Source organism: Schistocerca serialis, chromosome 11 (genome assembly GCF_023864345.2).
Source record: "Schistocerca serialis cubense isolate TAMUIC-IGC-003099 chromosome 11, iqSchSeri2.2, whole genome shotgun sequence".
NCBI lineage: Eukaryota > Metazoa > Arthropoda > Insecta > Orthoptera > Acrididae > Schistocerca > Schistocerca serialis.
The window spans coordinates 45785219-45805493 of NC_064648.1; the positions used below are offsets into that span (position 1 = coordinate 45785219).

General features: G+C 39.3%; 1 protein-coding gene across 1 annotated transcript in view; it reads left to right on the forward strand.

The window, feature by feature from the left end:
* LOC126427346 (zinc finger protein 492-like) overlaps positions 1-18187 on the forward strand; it is a 75366-nt gene extending 57179 nt beyond the window's left edge. The window contains exons 6-7 of the mRNA XM_050089672.1: positions 16230-17788; positions 17948-18187. Of these exons, the coding sequence (XP_049945629.1) occupies positions 16230-17788; positions 17948-18042 (1654 nt within the window). The 3' untranslated portion in view covers positions 18043-18187. The remainder of the gene's footprint in view (positions 1-16229; positions 17789-17947) is intronic.
* Positions 18188-20275: the final 2088 nt, after the last annotated feature.

The window sequence follows — 20275 nt, forward strand, 5'->3', positions numbered from 1 at the left end:
CACAATGGATCATTCTGTACAGGAATGGTATGCTATCAAATTTTACGTTAAACTTAGGAAGTCCGCCACCAAAATGTTTCCATTAGTTCAGCATGACTTTGGGGATGATTGCTTGTCCAAATCGCAACTTTTTCGATGGCACAAGTCGTTTATGGAGGGCCGAAAGGAGATCACCGACGAACCTTGCAGTGAATGGCCATCAACCGCATGAGTCGACGAAAATGTGACGCTTGTGCGCGATTGTTTGAACTCTGACAGACAGCTGAGCCTTCAATTGATAGCACAAACTTTAAACATGTCAAAAACAACCTTTTTCCGCATTGTGACCGAAGATATGAACATGAGAAAGATGTGTGCCAAACTTGTCCCAAAAGTGTTGACCGAGGAATACAAGCACGCTGCCAAGAAATGTTGGAAATGTGTGAAAATGATCCTCATTTTTTAAAATCAGTTATCACTGCTAAAGAGTCGTGGATTTTTGAGTACGTCCCTGAGACAAAAAGGCAGAGTTCAGAGTGGCACACCCTATCGTCGCCCCGTCCCAAGAAGGCATGCATGAGCAAGTCCAGGATCAAAACCATGCACATTGCCTTCTTGGACGTCAAGGGCATTGTCCACCACGAATTCCTACCTACTGGGACTACAGTGAACTCAGCTTTCTACTTGGAAGTGCTCAAAAGACTGAAAAGGAGGGTCTCGTGCTACCGAAGCGACAGCAAGAATAAATGGAAAGTTCACCACGACAACACACAGTCACAGTGCCTTCATTGTAAAAGATTTCCTTGCCAGGACCAAGACCCCATTGGTACCTCAGCCTCCCTACAGTCCTGACCTGGCTCCTGCTGACTTTTTTTGTTTCCTTGGTTAAAAGGAGTCATGAAAGGAAAACACTGGGACACGATTGAAAGCATCCAGGCCCATGTTACATCAGCTCTAAAGAAATTGCAGGATGCCTTCCAGGCATGGAAACACCGCCTCCAGAAGTGTATTGACGCAAGAGGGTGCTATTTTGAATTTTTTTTATTTGTACGAATATATTAAATAAATGATTTTTTTATGAATTTGGTCGCATTTCTTATGAAACGCAACTTACATGTGTCACATTGCAATGAAATAGGTTCTGTCTGGTTTCAGCGCCTAGCTAATAAAGACTGCCATTCTTGCCTGAGAGATGAAGGTGGAGCTCACCATAATGGGCTAAACTGAACGTGGTTATTTCGTACAGAGTGGAGTGAAGGTCTGAATCAGAGTCCCAGACAGTTCTGCAACTGGGTAGGTTGCAGATTCCTCAACCTGCGCCAAAAGGTGGTGGATTTACAGGTTCTGCTAAATGGGTCAGGAGTAAACTACGCAAAGAAAGCAGTTCCACGAGTATAGGGGATGTGTAGAGGAGACTGGGCTTTTCTAGGTGAGAGGGTCTCAGGTAAGTGCAGAAAGGGCTTCAGTTTCAAAGGCTGAAGTAGAACACCCAAGGAGGGTAGATACAACCACAATAAGTATTGTAGTTGTAAATTGTGGTAGCTGCATTATAAAAGGAACAGAGCTCAAAGCGGTAACAAAAAGCACTGAATCTCAAATCCTTGTAGGTATTGAAATACGTTCAGCTGAAATTTTTCAAGAGACCTAACCATGTTCACAAAGAATGGATGAAATTCAGTTGGTGTAATGTTCATTGCTGTTCGAAGTAGTTTACCTTGTAATGAAACTTAAGTAGATATTCCTGTGAGGTAGTACAGATAGCAATCAATTAAAAGTTCCAGGCTGAGAGGCTATAGTCTATCTGTAATTCGTTGGTAACTGCGGGCAACATCTTTGGAGGTGAGTCAACGATGGCTGCCAGGCCATGGATTTCCCGTTTATATAGAGGGCACCAACGTAAGTCACGTGGGGCCGACTGTAAGTCTGTCTCTGACTAACGTCATTATTCTCGATTTAATGTAATAGATCGTCATATCGTTGGTGCAAAGTTGACTGCCATATCCTGCCTAACTTTAAGCCGTCCTCTTTTGTGCTGAAATCATTGTGGTGTTCCTGAATCTCTATAGCTTCCCTATACATATGTGCATAATAATCGATGTCCTGGCTAGCACGTTTTTCTCATTAAATTTTATTTCATGGTCGACATCTTTAAAAACATGTTCTGCTACAACTGATCTGTCGATATATTCCAGTCGACACTGCCTTTTGTGTTCGGTTTAGCGGGTATTAACACTTCTTATCGTTGTTCCAATATAAACCTTCACACAGCCACACGGAATTGTATACACCTCAGGAGTTGCTATGGGGTGTAGTGCATCTTTCACCGATCTTAAACACTAAAACTTGGTCACTAAAATTCTTCCGGATTTGAGGCCGCATTGTCAACTACAAAATTCCGACGTTTCGGCGACTGTTGCAAGACACCTTCGTCAGATACCCTGAGGAAGGCGTCTTGCAACAGCCGCTGAAACGTCAGAATTTTATAGTTGACAATGCGGCCTTAACCCCAGAAGAATTTTTTGACTGTGACAAGGGCCGTGAAAGCCTACGTTTACACTCACTAACCGTTTTCGTAGGTCTAAAGATTGTTATAACTTGAAACTTTGCCAGAACTTTCCCAATACTGTCCGTAATATTGCAAATAAATGGAAGAAAAACTCTTCCAGCTGACAGTTGTTCTTGCTGAATGTTGTCACACGCTTTTCTTCTGGGATGAAGTGCTTGATCTATCTCGTTGTCAGCGTATCCATTTTTCTTAACAACCGTTCGCAAATGATTTAGATCATCTTGCAAGTAAACTGGCTGACAGATATTATTAGTTGTGTCCACCAGTGTTTTAATGACGCCTCTCTTCTGCCTGGGATGATGGTTCGAATCCTTATGGAGGTAATGGTCAGTGTGTGTGTGTGTGTGTGTGTGTGTTTCTCTTTTATACACTTTATGCCCTAGACTGCAATCTGCCCGTTTAATTACTGATACATCCAAAAAATTTAGTTGTCCATTTCTCTCTTCCTCCGTAGTAAATTGTATATTTCGATTAATACTATCCAAATACACCGTGAATACATACAACTAGTTCTAAGTTCTAGGGGACTAATGACCTCAGCAGTTGAGTCCCATAGTGCTCAGAGCCATTTGAACCATTTTGAATTCTAATCAAGAATAACTGTCTGTTACTTCAGGCGTTGGTATCCTAAATGCAGTGGAGCAGCTTAAGAAAGGCAATGCCTCTGGTCCAAATTGTACACCATTCAGGTTCCTTTTAGAATATGCTGATGCAATAGATCGATACTTAAGTCATATACAACTCTTCATCTGCAGAAAGATCGGTACGCGAAGACAGGAAAGTTGCGCAAATTACTCCAGAACCCAAGAAAGGAAATGGGAGTAATCCGATGAAACGCAGACCCGTTCCAGTAACATCGCTTTGCAGTAGGATACTGGAAAACATAATCTGTCTGAACGTTATGAATTACCTGGAAGATGTCATTTGTTGACAAATAGCCAACACATATTCGGAAAACATAATTCTTGTGAAATACAACAAGCTCTTTATTCTCGCAAAGTAATAACTCATATAGACAGATGACATTAGATTGATTCCATTTTTTTTTTTTTTTTTTTTTTTTTTTTTTCAGAAGGCTTTTGGCTCAATTCCTCACAAGTGACTTCCAATTACATTGTGTGCCCCTGGAGTATCATCCTAGTAGTGTGCACTGATTCGTGATTTTGTGCCAGAAAGGTCACAGTTCGTAATAACTGATAGAAAGTAATTGACGTAATATCTGACGTTTCCCAAGTTTGTGTTACAGGCCCTGTCTTGTCCCTGATGTACATACACGATGTAGGAGACAATCTGAGCAGCCCTCTTAGATTAGGCGGTCATTTACGTTATTGTAAAGTCATCAGATGATCAAAACGAATTGTGAAGTGAGAAAGATATCTGTATGATGTGAAAAATAGCAATTGACATTAATTAATGAAAAGTATGAAGTCAACCACATGAGTACTGAAAGGAATGTGCTAAATTTCGTTCACACGATAAATAATACAAACCTAAAAGCTGTGAGCTCAACTGAATACATAGGAATTACAATACGAATACGCAGCCCCCGCCCGCGCGCGCCCGCCTCCCCCCCCCCCCAGCCCCCGCCCAGCCGCCCCCCAGCCCCCGCCCGGCCGCCCCCCAGCCCCCGCCCGGCCGCCCCCCAGCCCCCGCCCGCCTCCCCCCCAGCCCCCGCCCGCATCCCCCCCCAGCCCCCGCCCGCCCGCCCCCCAGCCCCTGTGAGCTTAAACTAAATGGAACCTTTATAGTTCTAGCTGTGTATAGGTCCCCAGTCAGATATTTCCAACGATTTCTGAAATACTTTGAATCTTTATTGTGCCATCTGCCAGTCAGACAAGCAAATTATAGTTTGCGGGGTTTCCAATGTAGATATTCTGAAGAAATCAGATAGAACTACATTGAAGTATTTCTTGGTTCTTTCAATTTGATGTCAGTTATAGATTTTGCTGCATACAGGAAAGCAGCACTAAGAAAGATACTTTACAGACTGAATATAAATTTAGTCAAATACTTACCCCTTTTGAGAATGATCCTTATGATCAGGATGCACATCTAGGTATACTATATAACATAGTTCCATACAAGTAATGCAAAATAGTCCTCCCAAAATAGTGCATTCAATTTAACAATTGTACAGCTAGAAACAGAATGGGATGAAATCTACAGGGAAGCTGATGCTAATTTCAAATTTAATGTGAAAATAATTTCCCAAAGGAAACAACAAATCATAATTGTAAGAAACAATCTAAAAAGCTGTGACTTATTAAACAGATAATATGTTGTAAACAGAAAATCGAAATTTATTTTACAGCCAGGAGTAATTATCGAGTAAGAGCCAAATATTACAAAAAACTGTTGCACTGTATTAGGAAAAGTTATTAAAAAGCCAAGAAGTGTGTGCACCACGTCTCGGATTAGCACCTCTGATGATAAAATGAAAAAAATTTGGGATATTGCTAGAAAGGAAACATGACAGTGGAAATCACAGAAAGATTTTATTCCTATCAAACTCAGTGAAAAGTTTAACAAAAATCAGAAGTAATTGTATAATAATTTTTTTTAATGTTGTAGGGAAATTAGGATACAGCTGTTCATTAGGAAATACAAGGTTGTACATGGAAGAAGGAATACCTATGCAATTTGATAAAATTGAAATTCAAACCACCTCTCGAACTGAAATTAGGAAAATAATTAATTCACTCAATGTAGAAGCACACATGGAATTGATGGCACTTCCAACAGAGTACTAAAAGCCTGTTGTGAGCAGGACATGCACAAACGGTTTAAATCATATTTAAGTGGAAGAATGTAGAAGGTTGATTTTAACAGTAGAGATAGTGTGCTAAAGTTTGCAGTCCTTGTAATATTAGTAATATTTTCCCTACAAACATTAGTATACGCTCAATGGTAAACGCCTGATGGCCTGAAGCTATCAAACAATTGTAATGTAAAAGAAATTAACCGTCAAATAGCGGTGGCAGAATCTATTATTCTTTATCTTTGCCACTCTCACCCGGCGGTCGTAAATCTCTAAGTACACTTATCGATTAATGATATAAAAAAAGAATTCTGTTATTTCAAGACAAATGAAGCCTTGAGCGATTCACCTTTTACTGTTATTATTCCATGAAAAGCAGACTTGCTGTGTTCTGCAAAAATTTTAAAATTTGTGTAAAATACTCCGTAAATGTCCTAATTGTCTTTTCAATCAGAGAACATGTAGTTTTATGTAATTAATTACTAACAGGGTCCATGGAGAGGACATTAGTATGAAGTATTGCCTGTTATGTACAAAGCTTTTGTTAATACGCACCAGCCATTGTAACTTAATATTAAAAGGTACGTAGCATTAAAAACATGTGCTTTTATAGCCAAATTATCCATAAGTATCTGCATCTCCTCATTACTTTAATGTTAATCATTTTGTATCAGTTTATCTCCAGAACCTACAATCATGCTGATGGACCCAACACAGCATTGAGGCAGGGAGGAACACTACCATTCTCCTTTCATTTCTGAATCTTTTTTTTTTTATTGTGTAGTATTGCTTTTCTTTTAAAGTCAGTAAATCTTTTGGTCTATTAGTGTCGATCCAGGTATGGCTGCATTGCGGTCATGTGAATGAGCGGAAATGGTAATGTTGCTTTGATAACACTACATCTTCTGATATCACTACATCCTCTGAGGTGGTATGAAGAATGGTGTCCCACAGTGTTCACGTTTGTTCCTCATATTTTTCTTTATATATGTTAATGATCTGGCACTCTACAGTCATGAAGATGCAAAGCTAGTTCTTTTTCTGATGATGCAGTAATCACACCAAAGAAATATGAATTAGCTGAGGAAACTGTGAATTATGTCTTTCAGGAAATTAATTGGTTGTCTGCAGATGGTTTTGAGAAAACACAGTGTACACTGTTATGTGCAGTAAATGGCACAATACCATTGATAAGTATAGATTTAGAACAGGAATCTGTTGCTAAGCAGAGTATTTGAAATTTCTGGGTGTGTGCATTGATAAAAAATTGATTTGAAGAAGCACATCATGAGCTTGTGAAACATATCAGTTCAGCATCTTACGCCATTAGGTTTATTGCAAACTTTGGTGACAAACATATCAGTAAATTAACTTATAATGCATATTTCCATTCACTTCTTTCATATACCATGAAGTTTTAGGGTCACATCATTTAGAGAAAAAGTATTCATTGCACAAAAGCCTGTAATCAGAATAATAGTCGGGAAGCACTGAAGATCACATTGCAGACACTTATTTAAGGAAGTAGGGAGGTTCACAATACAAGAATCACAGTTCAAAGATAGTAGCAAAGAGCAGTGGCTAAATCCGACTTTGGCACAGAAAGAGATGAACTGCGCTTCCAGAAAAATCTTTGTTCGTCTATCAGGTAGCATTAACAGTCAGACAGATAGCCAACCAGCTTCTAAAAACAAATCAAAAATATTTATGAATGAGGACATCGTCTACTCAGTAGATAAATTTTTAAATTGAAATAGTAATTGTAAAAAAATACATTGTATAAAGAAACCTAATGTTAAACTCACAAGTTCCACATTGCAGAGTGACATATTCAGGATCTGTGGAACATGTATTAATGTATTGTAGTATCATCAAACCTGGCTAGGACTGTATATAACTCTATAGTTATCATAATTTGTATCTTACCAGCTGTAAACAACATCATGTTGAAAGTTTGGTCAGCATGTGGTTTACCTGTGTCAAAGATCCAAGAAAGTACTGATTGACTTTCTGCCGGGGTTCAAAAGGTATCACTCTATTATGTACACTATGATTGCCAGAATGCACTGACCACCTGTGTGTCAATGTTACGTTTGAGCAGTGCATGATAAATTAAGTTTGTAATGGTCTTATTAGTCTTATTAGTTGTGTTCAGACGACCCTCAAGTAGATAGTCAGCACTTGCCATCTGTAGATCATGAAAGTTTGTCTTCTGAGCAATATCTAAAAGGGATTCACTAGACCTCTATGCTGTGTAACTTGTCCTATCTGACAGCAGGTGTATAAGAAATGTACCTACATGGGTACCAGACAGGCATATATTTTTTGAAGACAGAGTGCAGAAATCAGTAGGATATGATATTACACATTAACCTGCCGACTTGGAAAATTGGATGAAAAGCCATTTCATTGTTTTATTCTTAAACTACAATTTTTAATTCATTGAAACAATGTGTAACATCGTGAGCAGTTAATACTACTAACCGATAAAGTGATTATCTGCAAACATTTTGATCAATCACAAAATAAATATATTTAATCAGACATTTAGAGTAAATGGTTCTAAAGTGTGTGTACATGGATGATATACACTCTCCAGTAAACAAACCTCACCAAAATCGGAAAGCTTTAATCAGTGGTCCCTCAAATTTTCTCTTGACTAAAAATTGTTTCCATGAAATAATGAGAGAGTGAAGGAGTGATACTGTGTGTTAAGGATGACGAACATTAACAGTGATTTCAACTTCCTATGCCTTATGGCAAAGGAAGTGATAACGTCACTTTCAACTTGGGCAGAAAGCCACACCAACATATGTAATTGAATTACTTAGTCAAAACACAGGTAGCAGTGAGGGATATGTAGCCCAGGACCCAGTCTGTAACTTAGCAAACATACAAGGCGATAATTATTGAACTATATCAAAAAATCGTAAATTAGTTACAAACTACAGCGTTCACACACTTTATTCAACATGTAAACTTCACCACAGATATTGAGATTTAGGTTATGACATGTTCGATATGCCTGCCATCATTGCCGATGATGTGGCTCAGCCAAATAGCAAAATTCTGCTATACCCACTGAAGTGTCAGAACATCATTGTCGTCGATGACCACCTGAATGTCGCTTTTCAGCTCAGCAGTGGTTTGGGATTACTGTTGTACACCTTGTCTTTAATATAGCCACACAAAAAGGACTTGGATCTGTTCAGATCCGGATAAGGGATTTTTCAGAATTGTAGGAATTTTTTAATTTTGTTTTTCAATTAAATTTTTGTAATTTTGATTGCTAAGAACTGATACACTTATAAAAAAAATTAGTTTAGCTCGCCATTGCAGAATAATACTGCAGCAATAAAACGCAAAAGGAGGAATATCACCAAAATAAATCTTTCGTTGCAAAGAAAATGAGCCATTCACATAAACAGAATAAATGCACACACAGGCATCTGCTGACAGCGCTGTTAAAGATTCTACAATATTTTCTAACAATGAACTTTCAATATATCTGATTCCTGGGCACATTTTGATGAGTGAAGTCACAACTGATTACATTTCTACATGACGTGGTGAAATATGTCGAATGTTGGTTTCAGAGGCACTACTTTTGAAGTAAATTTCCTTTTATGTAAGATGATCATGCATGTCAGAATGTGTGATGATTTTCTTAAATCATGGAGCATTATATTCACATTCAAGACTTAACGCTGACCACCAGCAAATGTGAAAAAATTTTGGGCCCAGAGGACAAGCCATTTATGCCTTATATTTTAAATTTTGGTGACACACTTGCATTTGCTATATGTTGAAAAGGTAATACAAAAAATGACGAAGTTTCGAGTTTAGTCTTTCATAATTATTATAGTTTGTTCATTGATGACACATTATGCAATAATGCTGGCAAAAAATATAGTTGCCTTTCAAAAACAAGAGCGAAGTTCTTGAGTAATTTCACATGTAACTGGCTTTACTATGGGTGAAGTCGCAGTGCTCTACAAAACACACATCCAGCCACGTAACCCACAAAGTGTCTGGTGCACATCAGTGAAATTTACAATCGTACTTGTCAGAAATATAAAGCTGCTAAAATTGAAACTGGTGCCCTCAGAAAAACAGCAAAAACTGTTAGTAAGTCAATATACTTACTTACTTACTTACTTATCGCGAATGGACCCAGAAGGATCACGCAATGCTTTCTGACGTCGTTTCTTCCATACTTCTTTCATTCGTTCTCCATGTTTTCTTTTTCTTTCTTCTGTCCATTTTGTTCCTGGTCTCTTTAGTGCGTCCTTCTCCGACAATACAATCCACTTTTCCACCTTATTTCTAAAAGTTTTTCTATCTTTGACATCTTTAAGTTCAATATTTGCTTTTTGTAAATCTAATTTTACTTGGCTAATCCATGGTGTTGTTAATTTGTCAATATTATATATGAAAACTTAACTTTCCTTGTAGTTGACTGATGCATAGTAATTTAAACAATTAATTTCTTTCGCTTGTGTGTTTGCACAGCTTAACATTCATTTTGTTATTGGCTGACATCACATTTCCTATGCTCTGAATATCTGCTGTCATCGACTGGCGAGATCATGTGACACAAGCTATGCTTGGCCCACAAAAGCATGTCACAATCTTTCAGTGCTTTAGAAGCTACTGTGATGTAATTGTTGGAATTCGTGTTCGTACTTTCGTCATACGAAAATATGTAGTGGACATGTTGCCACACATCAAAGATCTTTCATAAATGCTTTGATTTTTGCTAGGTTGAGATTCCTAAACTGCCAGAAAGTTCTATACAATCTTATAAACCCATAACCATTCCAGGGATTGATGAGGTTTACAGCTCCTAGGGTAACGATATCTTTCAAGATGAAAAAATGTACTTCCACCCACTAAAACGTTTTTCACCCTGGAAAGCGCGTTTCTAACTGGGAAATCTGGGAATTTTTCTTTTCTGGACATACACCGAGTTAAAAAGGTTTAAGGCTTCCATATGAAATGAAATGCCTATTGAGAAGAGACGTCTTGCATGGGTGGTACAGTTGTTTTATCAGAACAGCAGCACTGCATTGCAAGAATATCATTGACATAAATGGCCGAGAAGAGCTCCATGTCAATAAATACGGTGAAGAATACAAGCAAGAAATTTGAAGAAATAGGTGAATTGAGTGGTACAGCAGATTCCCATAGCGGTCATTCAAGTTGCTTTTAGCTGACCATGCAACAGATGCCTCAAATTCTGCATTAAGTGTTAGAGTTGTCACAGGATCTCTCTCTCTCTCTCTCTCTCTCTCTCTCTCTCTCTCTCTCTCTCACTCACACTCACACACACTGCCTCTTACCGTGCCTCCCCCAGTCAACAGTTCAAAAGATTTTGTGGCACATTTCACACTAGTATCTCTATAAGGCTCAGAATTTGCTGTTAAAGAAGCCCCAGGATAGGCCATAACGCTGTGACTTTGTCTTTATTTTTGGCATGCCTGGAAAAGAGTGACTTTCGGCTGGGGAATATTCTTTGGAAGTACAAGGCATATTTTACTCTGCATGGGGCCATGAGTGCACAGAACTATTACATATGGGGTTGTCCTCCCAAATCTTGTGCAGGAACATCCACTGCACTCAGCTTATGTGACAGTGTGGTGTGATTTCACAAGCCCCTTCATTCTGAGTCACTGTTCCTTGTAGGTGACAGGTCAAGCACCTCTTAGGTGTACAGAGACATCTGAACTTTATAAGGACCTTGTTATGTAACTTGATTCAAGCATTTCAAGACCACAAGTGTCTGCACCATTATTTTGATGTGAGATGGGGTGGCATGATATGTCAGTTGTCGACTGAACTATTGGTTTCATGAAATCTTTGGTATCACCCGCATTATATCTAGGCAGTTTAAAATATGCGGCCTTAGAGATCCCCCGACCTAAGTTCATGCGACATGTGCATGTTGGGATATTGCATAAACTAACAATTACTTGTAGTTACTTTCTGATGTCAAGTAATGCATGTGTCTTGAAAGTACCCAACTGAGTGAAACTTTTGTCACAGATATCACATTTGTGAGGTCCCCTTCCCATTGATTGGGAAGATTTATTGGGGATGTATCCAGATATTCCTGATCAGAAAGATATCATATGATGACAATCAATCTGATTACACTGGATATGCTGTAGGCAACTGTTAACCATGTCATGTCATGGATACAGCATGTTGCAGAGTCAGTAGACCATTTTGAACACGTAACTTCTGATCATATCCTAATAAATGTACCAGAACCACCATTATCATCGCTCTGATCGTTTCTCCTCTTTTCCTACATTACGATGTTACAGCAACCTACAAAGTATAGAGCGCACACTGCAGCACCCAAACATCAATTTTCCCCTCAATACATTCATAATAAAGTTGCTATGACATCTTGCAGAGATACCACACTCATTCTATGATTGCTACTCAGCAGAGGTTTTTATCAACAGCTTGTGTTTATTGTTGTTATTACAGTGTAATAGTTATCGTGTCTTCTGTTAGATTCTTTTACAATATGCAGTGTGTGCCACGTCTCTCTAATCATTAAAACCTGCCTGAATGGACATGCTATTCTCCATGAGTTCCGTCTGCAGCTCATGGTCTAGTAGCTAGCATTGCTGCTTCTGGATCATGGGGTCCCGGGTTCGATTCGTGGCCAGGTTGGGGACTTTCTCTGCCTGGTGACTGGGTGTTTGTGTTGTCATCATCATGATCATCATCATCATCATCATCATCATCACATCATCATCATCGTCGTCATCATCATCCGTGACATTGGCTACAATGGACTATGTAAAAAAAATAGACTGTAAAATTGGTGATACAAATTCACAACAGGGCCTTGGTGGTGGCGGTGGTGGTGGTGGTGGTGGTGGTGGTGGTGGTGGTGGTGGTGGTGGTGATAACAGAGGACATAGTCATATCACCATGATTACTTCTATGGGAGGGGAAACGATTTCAAATGGAGAAATGCACAACCCAAGCAATGTTTGTGCTAGACAATATAACATTGCTTTGCAGATTTCTGCCCTGTTACTCAGTGGTATTGTGATGGGTAGAAATCGAGACAGTGAACAACAAATCAGGTGTACTTTTCCCTTGAGGAATTTTAGATGGGATTCAACAGTGTGGGAACAATCTTGATAATATAAAAATGTTCAAAAGAACATACCTTCTTTGCTTGATATTGATGTTTCTGAGATAAAAGCTTTTTATAGGCTTGCTTGCATTAACAGCAGTCTCCAACCCTGACATCAAATGCATTGATAATATTTCCTTAGTAGATGGAAGCAGATGTTATATTTTCATGGCAATGTATCAAACGACCCGCCAGGGTAGCCAAGAGCACTAATATGCTGCTTCCTGGATTCGGGTAGGTACAGCGACCCTGGATCGAATCCACACAGCGGATTAACGATGAAGGGCCGGTGTGCCAGCCAGCCTGGAAGGGGTTTTTAGGCGGTTTTCCTCATCCTAATAGGTGAATACCGGGCTGGTCCCCACGTTTCACCTCAGTTACACAACTGGCAAACATTTGCAGACATTCGCACTTTCCCATGAATTACACTGGATGCAGACAGTTGGGGTGTATAAAATCCGGCAGTTGGATAGAGGGTACCGGTATAGATATATAGAATGTAAGAAATGGTATTTGTTCATGATGACAGCTCTTTGGTTTGAGAATCGAGAGATCAAAGGAAGGAATAAAGTAGAGGTAACAGCTTTAGTGCCAAAATTTCTAACAAATGTGGTGTGAGCCATCAGCACTGTTACTGTCCAGGCTGTAGTATGTGTGTTGATAAAATACATGTGCACTTCCATTATCACTGCATGAACAGTTTATGGATGTGCCTGCCACAAAAAATGTTGTGCAGTAAATATTAAGGATATGACACAAGTACCCAGTACCTACACAATGGTTGCATGGAGGTCTCTAAAACAATTGATAAATAATTAACATCAAACTTTATTTGTTGAATTTTTCCGCAAATTCTCTTCCTTATCCTGGTTTGTTTATGGTTCACTGGCATAGCATAAAATTTTAATTGTAAGTCATATCTAGTACTTTGAGAAAAAGAAAGCTATTTGTCTGAAACCTTACTTGCATATTTTTTGATTTCTTTCTTAATTATTAACATTCAGTTGCTTTTCTTCCATATGTATGAAAATACATGTTGTAACTGAGTTCTAAAAAAGTTACAATATCTAGTTATACAGTTGTCAACTTCTAGAATCTGACACGCACCATGATACCAGTTACGTTAAAAAAATCGTGTGATTCTAATTAAGAGTTTAAAAACACTCGAAATTTACCAGATATCATGGCACGCAAAACTATATCTCCAACAAAACGCAAAAAAGTCAAAAGTTGCAGAGCAAAAGATAACACTGGGTATGCATGCCTTCAGTAGTTCATACTCTTTCATGTCCAACATGATGCACATACTGGGGACCTGAAAGACATCACAGTTCTGTTCTGTGGGAAAGGGTTTAACTGCAGGTGGAATAATGGGACCCAGATACTCAGCTCATGCATCAGCTGTTACCACTGCCACACAATATGTGGTGTCAGCTAGCAGTGTCGTATGGGTGATGAAGTGGCCATTTATATGTGTGCCCTTCAGTCAATGGTGTTCTGCAATGCCAGATGAGCAGATGTTAGGAAGATGTAAAAATTTTCAAAAAGGCTCAGTGCAAATATACTGGAAAATTTACAACTAAACTCCTGGAAATTGAAATAAGAACACCGTGAATTCGTTGTCCCAGGAAGGGGAAACTTTATTGACATATTCCTGGGGTCAGATACATCACATGATCACACTGACAGAACCACAGGCACATAGACACAGGCAACAGAGCATGCACAATGTCGTCACTAGTACAGAGTATATCCACCTTTCGCAGCAATGCAGGCTGCTATTTTCCCATGGAGACGATCGTAGAGATGCTGGATGTAGTCCTGTGGAACAGCTTGCCATGCCATTTCCACCTGGCGCCTCAGTTGGACCAGCGTTCGTGCTGGACGTGCAGACCGCGTGAGACGCCGCTTCATCCAGTCCCAAACATGCTCAATGGGGGACAGATCCGGAGATCTTGCTGGCCAGGGTAGTTGACTTACACCTTCTAGAGCACGTTGGGTGGCACGGGATACATGCGGACGTGCATTGTCCTGTTGGAACAGCAAGTTCCCTTGCCGGTCTAGGAATGGTAGAACGATGGGTTCGATGACGGTTTGGATGTACCGCGCACTATTCAGTGTCCTCTCGACGATCACCAGTGGTGTACGGCCAGTGTAGGAGATCGCTCCCCACACCATGATGCCGGGTGTTGGCCCTGTGTGCCTCGGTCGTATGCAGTCCTGATTGTGGCGCTCACCTGCACGGCACCAAACACGCATACGACCATCATTGGCACCAAGGCAGAAGCGACTCTCATCGCTGAAGACGACACGTCTCCATTCGTCCCTCCATTCACGCCTGTCGCAACACCACTGGAGGCGGGCTGCACGATGTTGGGGCGTGAGCGGAAGACGGCCTAACGGTGTGCGGGACTGTAGCCCAGCTTCATGGAGACGGTTGCGAATGGTCCTCGCCGATACCCCAAGAGCAAGTGTCCCTAATTTGCTGGGAAGTGGCAGTGCGGTCCCCTACGGCACAGCGTAGGATCCTAGGGTCTTGGCGTGCATCCGTGCCTCGCTGCGGTCCGGTCCCAGGTCGACGGGCACGTGCACCTTCCGCCGGCCACTGGCGACAACATCGGTGTACTGTGGAGACCTCACGCCCCACATGTTGAGCAATTCGGCGGTACGTCCACCCGGCCTCCCGCATGCCCACTATACGCCCTCGCTCAAAGTCCGTCAACTGCACATACGGTTCACGTTCACGCTGTCGCGGCATGCTACCAGTGTTAAAGACTGCGATGGAGCTCCATATGCCATGGCAAACTGGCTGACACTGACGGCGGCGGGGCACAAATGCTGCGCAGCTAGCGCCATTCGGCGGCCAACACCACGGTTCCTGGTGTGTCCGCTGTGCCGTGTGTGTGATCATTGCTTGTACAGCCCTCTCGCAGTGTCCGGAGCAAGTATGGTGGGTCTGACACACCAGTGTCAATGTGTTCTTTTTTCCATTTCCAGGAGTGTATTTCCATCTTTTCAGACAGTATTTCCATTTGTGCAAGGCTTCTTACAAGTTGCAGTGCCGAAAACACAGTCTTAGATTAAAACCATCTGCAAGTGTGTCATTCACTTTCATTCATCAGTATGCAGATTGTTCCCTTGATTGATGTGACAGTGATTCTTGTTCATGAACCATCATTATTCACCTGATTAACATCTGTTCTAGATACCTAACAAAATGTTGAAGCTTGCACCAGTTCTTTAGTCATTGGGAAACAAAAAAAAATCTGTTAATTAGGTGAAATAAATTTATCATTTCCAAAGCTGAAAGTGTTTGCGAAGCAGAAAAAGATAATGGGAGAAGAACATTTAAAAATTATCTCTCTTAATCAAATCTTAAATGCCTTGAATGTAAGAATTTTTTTTGATACATTTAATAAATTGATGTAAACTGTTAACTTGTAGTACTGTATTTTGAAAAGATAGTAACACATGAAAGTGAATTATATTAACTCTCACTTAAAATTTCAAATGAAATCAGCAGTGACTCACATTCATCATTATTGAATTTCCTGTGGTTAATTTCGTTTTAAACCACTTTTACCTCATCAGTTCTTTCCTTCTGGAGGAATATAGTAATTTTAAATCATTAACAGTTACTAAATATGCAATTTCTTATGCACATTAATGACTTGTGGCCTATAGTACTGCATTTATCGACACTCAAATATTGTTTCTTTGTTGTACATATGTCAACCTTTAAAATTCTTGTCTTCACTCTTCAGATTGACTCAGACTACTGGTGGGAGCTGTGGCATAACATGTGAAGAAATTTATCACCATGGGCTGGTCCAGGATGATTCGGTGATAGACAAGGAGAAGTCAACACATGAGTTTGGTACAGAAAATGTGACTATTGACAAGGAATGCTCAGTTGCCACCCAATATGACTGTAGTAAGAGAGAAAAGGAATTACTTCTATATAGCTGTGATTTCTGCCAACAGAACTTTCCTTCAATATACAGACTCATAATGCATGTGTTTATGCACATTGATGGCATGCAGCCACCTTTGTATGTTTGTAAGTGGTGTGGTGAGGTATTTCACAGTAAGGTTAGTTTGAAAACACATTTGAGAATGAGAGAGAATTATCATGTCTTAACTGCTGGCCACCATGAAAAATATGACTATAGTGATGAGCATCAAAGCAGTATCTTCTTGGATAGTGAGCCAGAAGTTTCTTTTACAGAGCACATTGAACAGTCTTCATATAAGGAAACTTGGAAAATTTCAAAGAAGGCCTCTAATGATATGTGTAACAGACACATGACAAATGATGCAGAGAAAACAAGTGCTTATGGAATTTTATCTACAGCTGTTAATCTCAGTGGCCAGGCTGATCTATATATTGCAAACAGAACCAACAAATGTGGTATTTGTGCCAAATGGTTTGCAAGGTCTGGCGATCAGGAGACACCGTCATTAATTCACACTGGAATTAAACCTCACAAATGTGAAATTTGTGGGAAATCTTTTACTTTGTTACGCAGTCTCAAGAAGCATTCATTAAATCACACTGGAAAGAAACCTCACAAATGTGAGATTTGTGGAAAATGTTTTGCTAGATCAGATTGTCTCAAGACTCATGAATTAATTCACACTGGAAAGAAACCTCACGAATGTGAGATTTGTGGAAAATGTTTTGCTAGATCAGATTGTCTCAAGACTCATGAATTAATTCACACTGGAAAGAAACCTCACAAATGTGAGATTTGTGGAAAATGTTTTGCTACATCAGGTTGTCTCAAGACTCATGTATTAATTCACACTGGAAATAAATCTCACAAATGTGAGATTTGTGGAAAATGTTTCTCTACATCAGGTTATCTCAAGACTCATGTATTAATTCACACTGGAAAGAAACCTTACAAATGTGAGATTTGTGGGAAATGTTTTGCTACATCAGGTTATCTCAAGACTCATGTATTAATTCACACTGGAAAGAAACCTCACAAATGTGAGATTTGTGCAAAATGTTTTGCTACATCACGTTGTCTCAAGACTCATGTTTTAATTCACACTGGAAATAAGTCTCACAAATGTGAGATTTGTGGAAAATGTTTTACTACATCGGGTTATCTCAAGACTCATGTACTATTTCACACTGGACAGAAACCCTACAAATGTGAGATTTGTGGGAAAAATTTTGCTACTTCAGGTTCTCTTAAGACACATGTATTAATTCATACTGGAAAGAAACCCTACAAATGTAAGATTTGTGGGAAATGTTTTGCTACATCAGGTTATCTCACGAATCACATACTAGTTCACACTGGAAAGAAACCTCACAAATGTGTGAAATCTTTTGCTAGGTCAGGGAATCTCAAGAGGCATGTATTAATTCACACTGGAAAGGAACCTTACAACTGTGAGATTTGTGGGTAATCTGTTGCTACGTCAAACTATCTTAAAAGACAAACATTACTTCACACTGGAAAGAAACCTCACAAATGTGTGATTTGTGGGAAATCCTTCGCTAGGTCAGGCACTCTCAAGAGGCATATAACAATTCACACTGGAAAGAAACTTCACATCTAGAAAAGACCTCACAAATGTGATATTTGTGGCAAATCATTTACTACATCAGGTAATCTCAAGACACATGCATTAGTCCACATGGTAAGGGGACCTCACAAATGTGATATCTGTGACAAAAGGTTCACTCAGTTGAGTACTTTCAAGACACATGTATTACTTCACATCAGAAAGTAACTACAAGTAATTGTTAGTTTATGCAAATAGATATTCCTGGTTGGTGCCCTAAAGGCCTATAAAATAATGAATGTAGTAGGAGGACAATAAATTGTAATGCCTGTGAAATAACATTAAAGTGTTGCAGAATTGTGAAAACAGTGCAATAATCTGTACTATATTGAGGTAAGAGATAATGTGAAATATAAAAATCGCTATCTGCAGCTTGAGATGTTAAGAAATTGTATTACTAAATACTCCAGAAACATTAATCAAATGTGTTTTGTCATTAACGCTGTCAATAGTTATAATTACCACGCAATATTCAGTATAAGGCCAAGGAAATGTGATGACTTGCTGCTTATTATTCCAAACATGGTCATTATATAGTACTTGTAACTCTGCATTTGAGAAAGTGACAGCAAAAATATATTCATGGCACTTCCTTCACTCAGGTTCATAAACTCAACACTGGAGATCCATGATTATGGCAATTATTTTACTCAGGTATTTTTCCTCAAGAGATATGCTGTATATGTCATTAACCCATTAGCGCCGGAATTAATTATTTCGTGATTTTTCTTCAAATTGCGTTATTATATCTGTAAAAGGCATAAATTACACAACAGAGTTTTTTGACGAAAGTCATTACCGTCATTAGCAAGATATTTTATGTTGCCATATGGCAACAATAGGTGCTTCCACTACCTAATTTTATATGGATTACAACTTCAACTAAAATAAATAGGTTATTGAAATTTCTTATTACATATACAAGTTTTGTGCAAATTTATTATTCAGTCTTCATCATACAATTGATACTTTATAGCACAGTACAATTAAGAATCAAACATCAAACTCTGAACTCAGCGTTATTTTACATGAAATGGAATAAAACAGTCAATACACAATCCCACATTACACTTTGAACACATTGTTCTCACAATAGGTTTACAGTCCTTGTTTGCACACCTTTTCTTCCCTTCTTTGTGCTGGACGAGGTGGTCAGTCTTATCAAACCTAATTGAATCTGATATGCAGCTGTCGGAACATGCCCTTCATGCAGATGGTCTCCCGGCTCCTTTTGGTAAAGCTTGGTGTCTTTGCAAGTACACTGTTGCTATGTCTGTCTTCAAATCAAGCTGAGAAATGGTTTGTTTTCTTGCTTATTTATACAAAAGCCAACTGTTTTGTATGGCGACATCTAACATCCATGTAAAGAGACACCAGTACCATTTCTTGCTTCTTATTGCAATGCGATAGCATGCTAGATTCTGATCCATCTGATCAGTACCTCCCATATACATATTATATTTGGCTACCAGTTTTGGTCTGGGACTCATATATTTCGCTTTTTTAGCTGTGAGAATCTCTTGACTTGGCCAACTTCTTGTGCACCACATAAAGAAGAGATCATTGTGACAACTGAGTTGTCCAGCCGCCGCACATACAATAATCCATCACTCTTCTCTATTGCTCTCTCAAAATATCCCCAATCTTTCTTGGAAAATAATTTTTTGTTTTCCAGTATACATTCCTTAGGAAGTCTGTTTTCTCTGATGGTACCAATGGCAGAGTATCCACAGTAATTGAGAAATGAAAATAGAGATGCCCCTGTAAATAGATTGTTCATGTAGAAGTTGTAGCAAATTTTTCTGTTCACTTCAGGAATTTCATCCAATAAAACAGGTAAGGGACTTGCCGACTTGCAAACAACTGCTCATAGACTGCTTTTCCCTTAGGAACTTTTCCCTGATACGGTTCATAATTCACCAAATATCCATTTTTAGTATTTAGGCTCCAAATTTTATAGCTGAATCTAATTGGCTTACCATGAATGAACTGTTTGCATCCATGGTGGCCGTAGTACTTCACCATATAATTCGTTATATGACAGGTGTTCTTCAGGTACAAAATTCTCAATCCAGCACTTCTTCAACATCTCCATAACTGGACGAATTTTCCATGCCTTGTCATTTCCACGGATCTTAGTGTTATCTGCACAGTGCAGAAACCTGCATATTTGTAGAAATCTGTCTCTTCCCATAGACTGAGACACAGCCAAGTTTTTCATGTCATC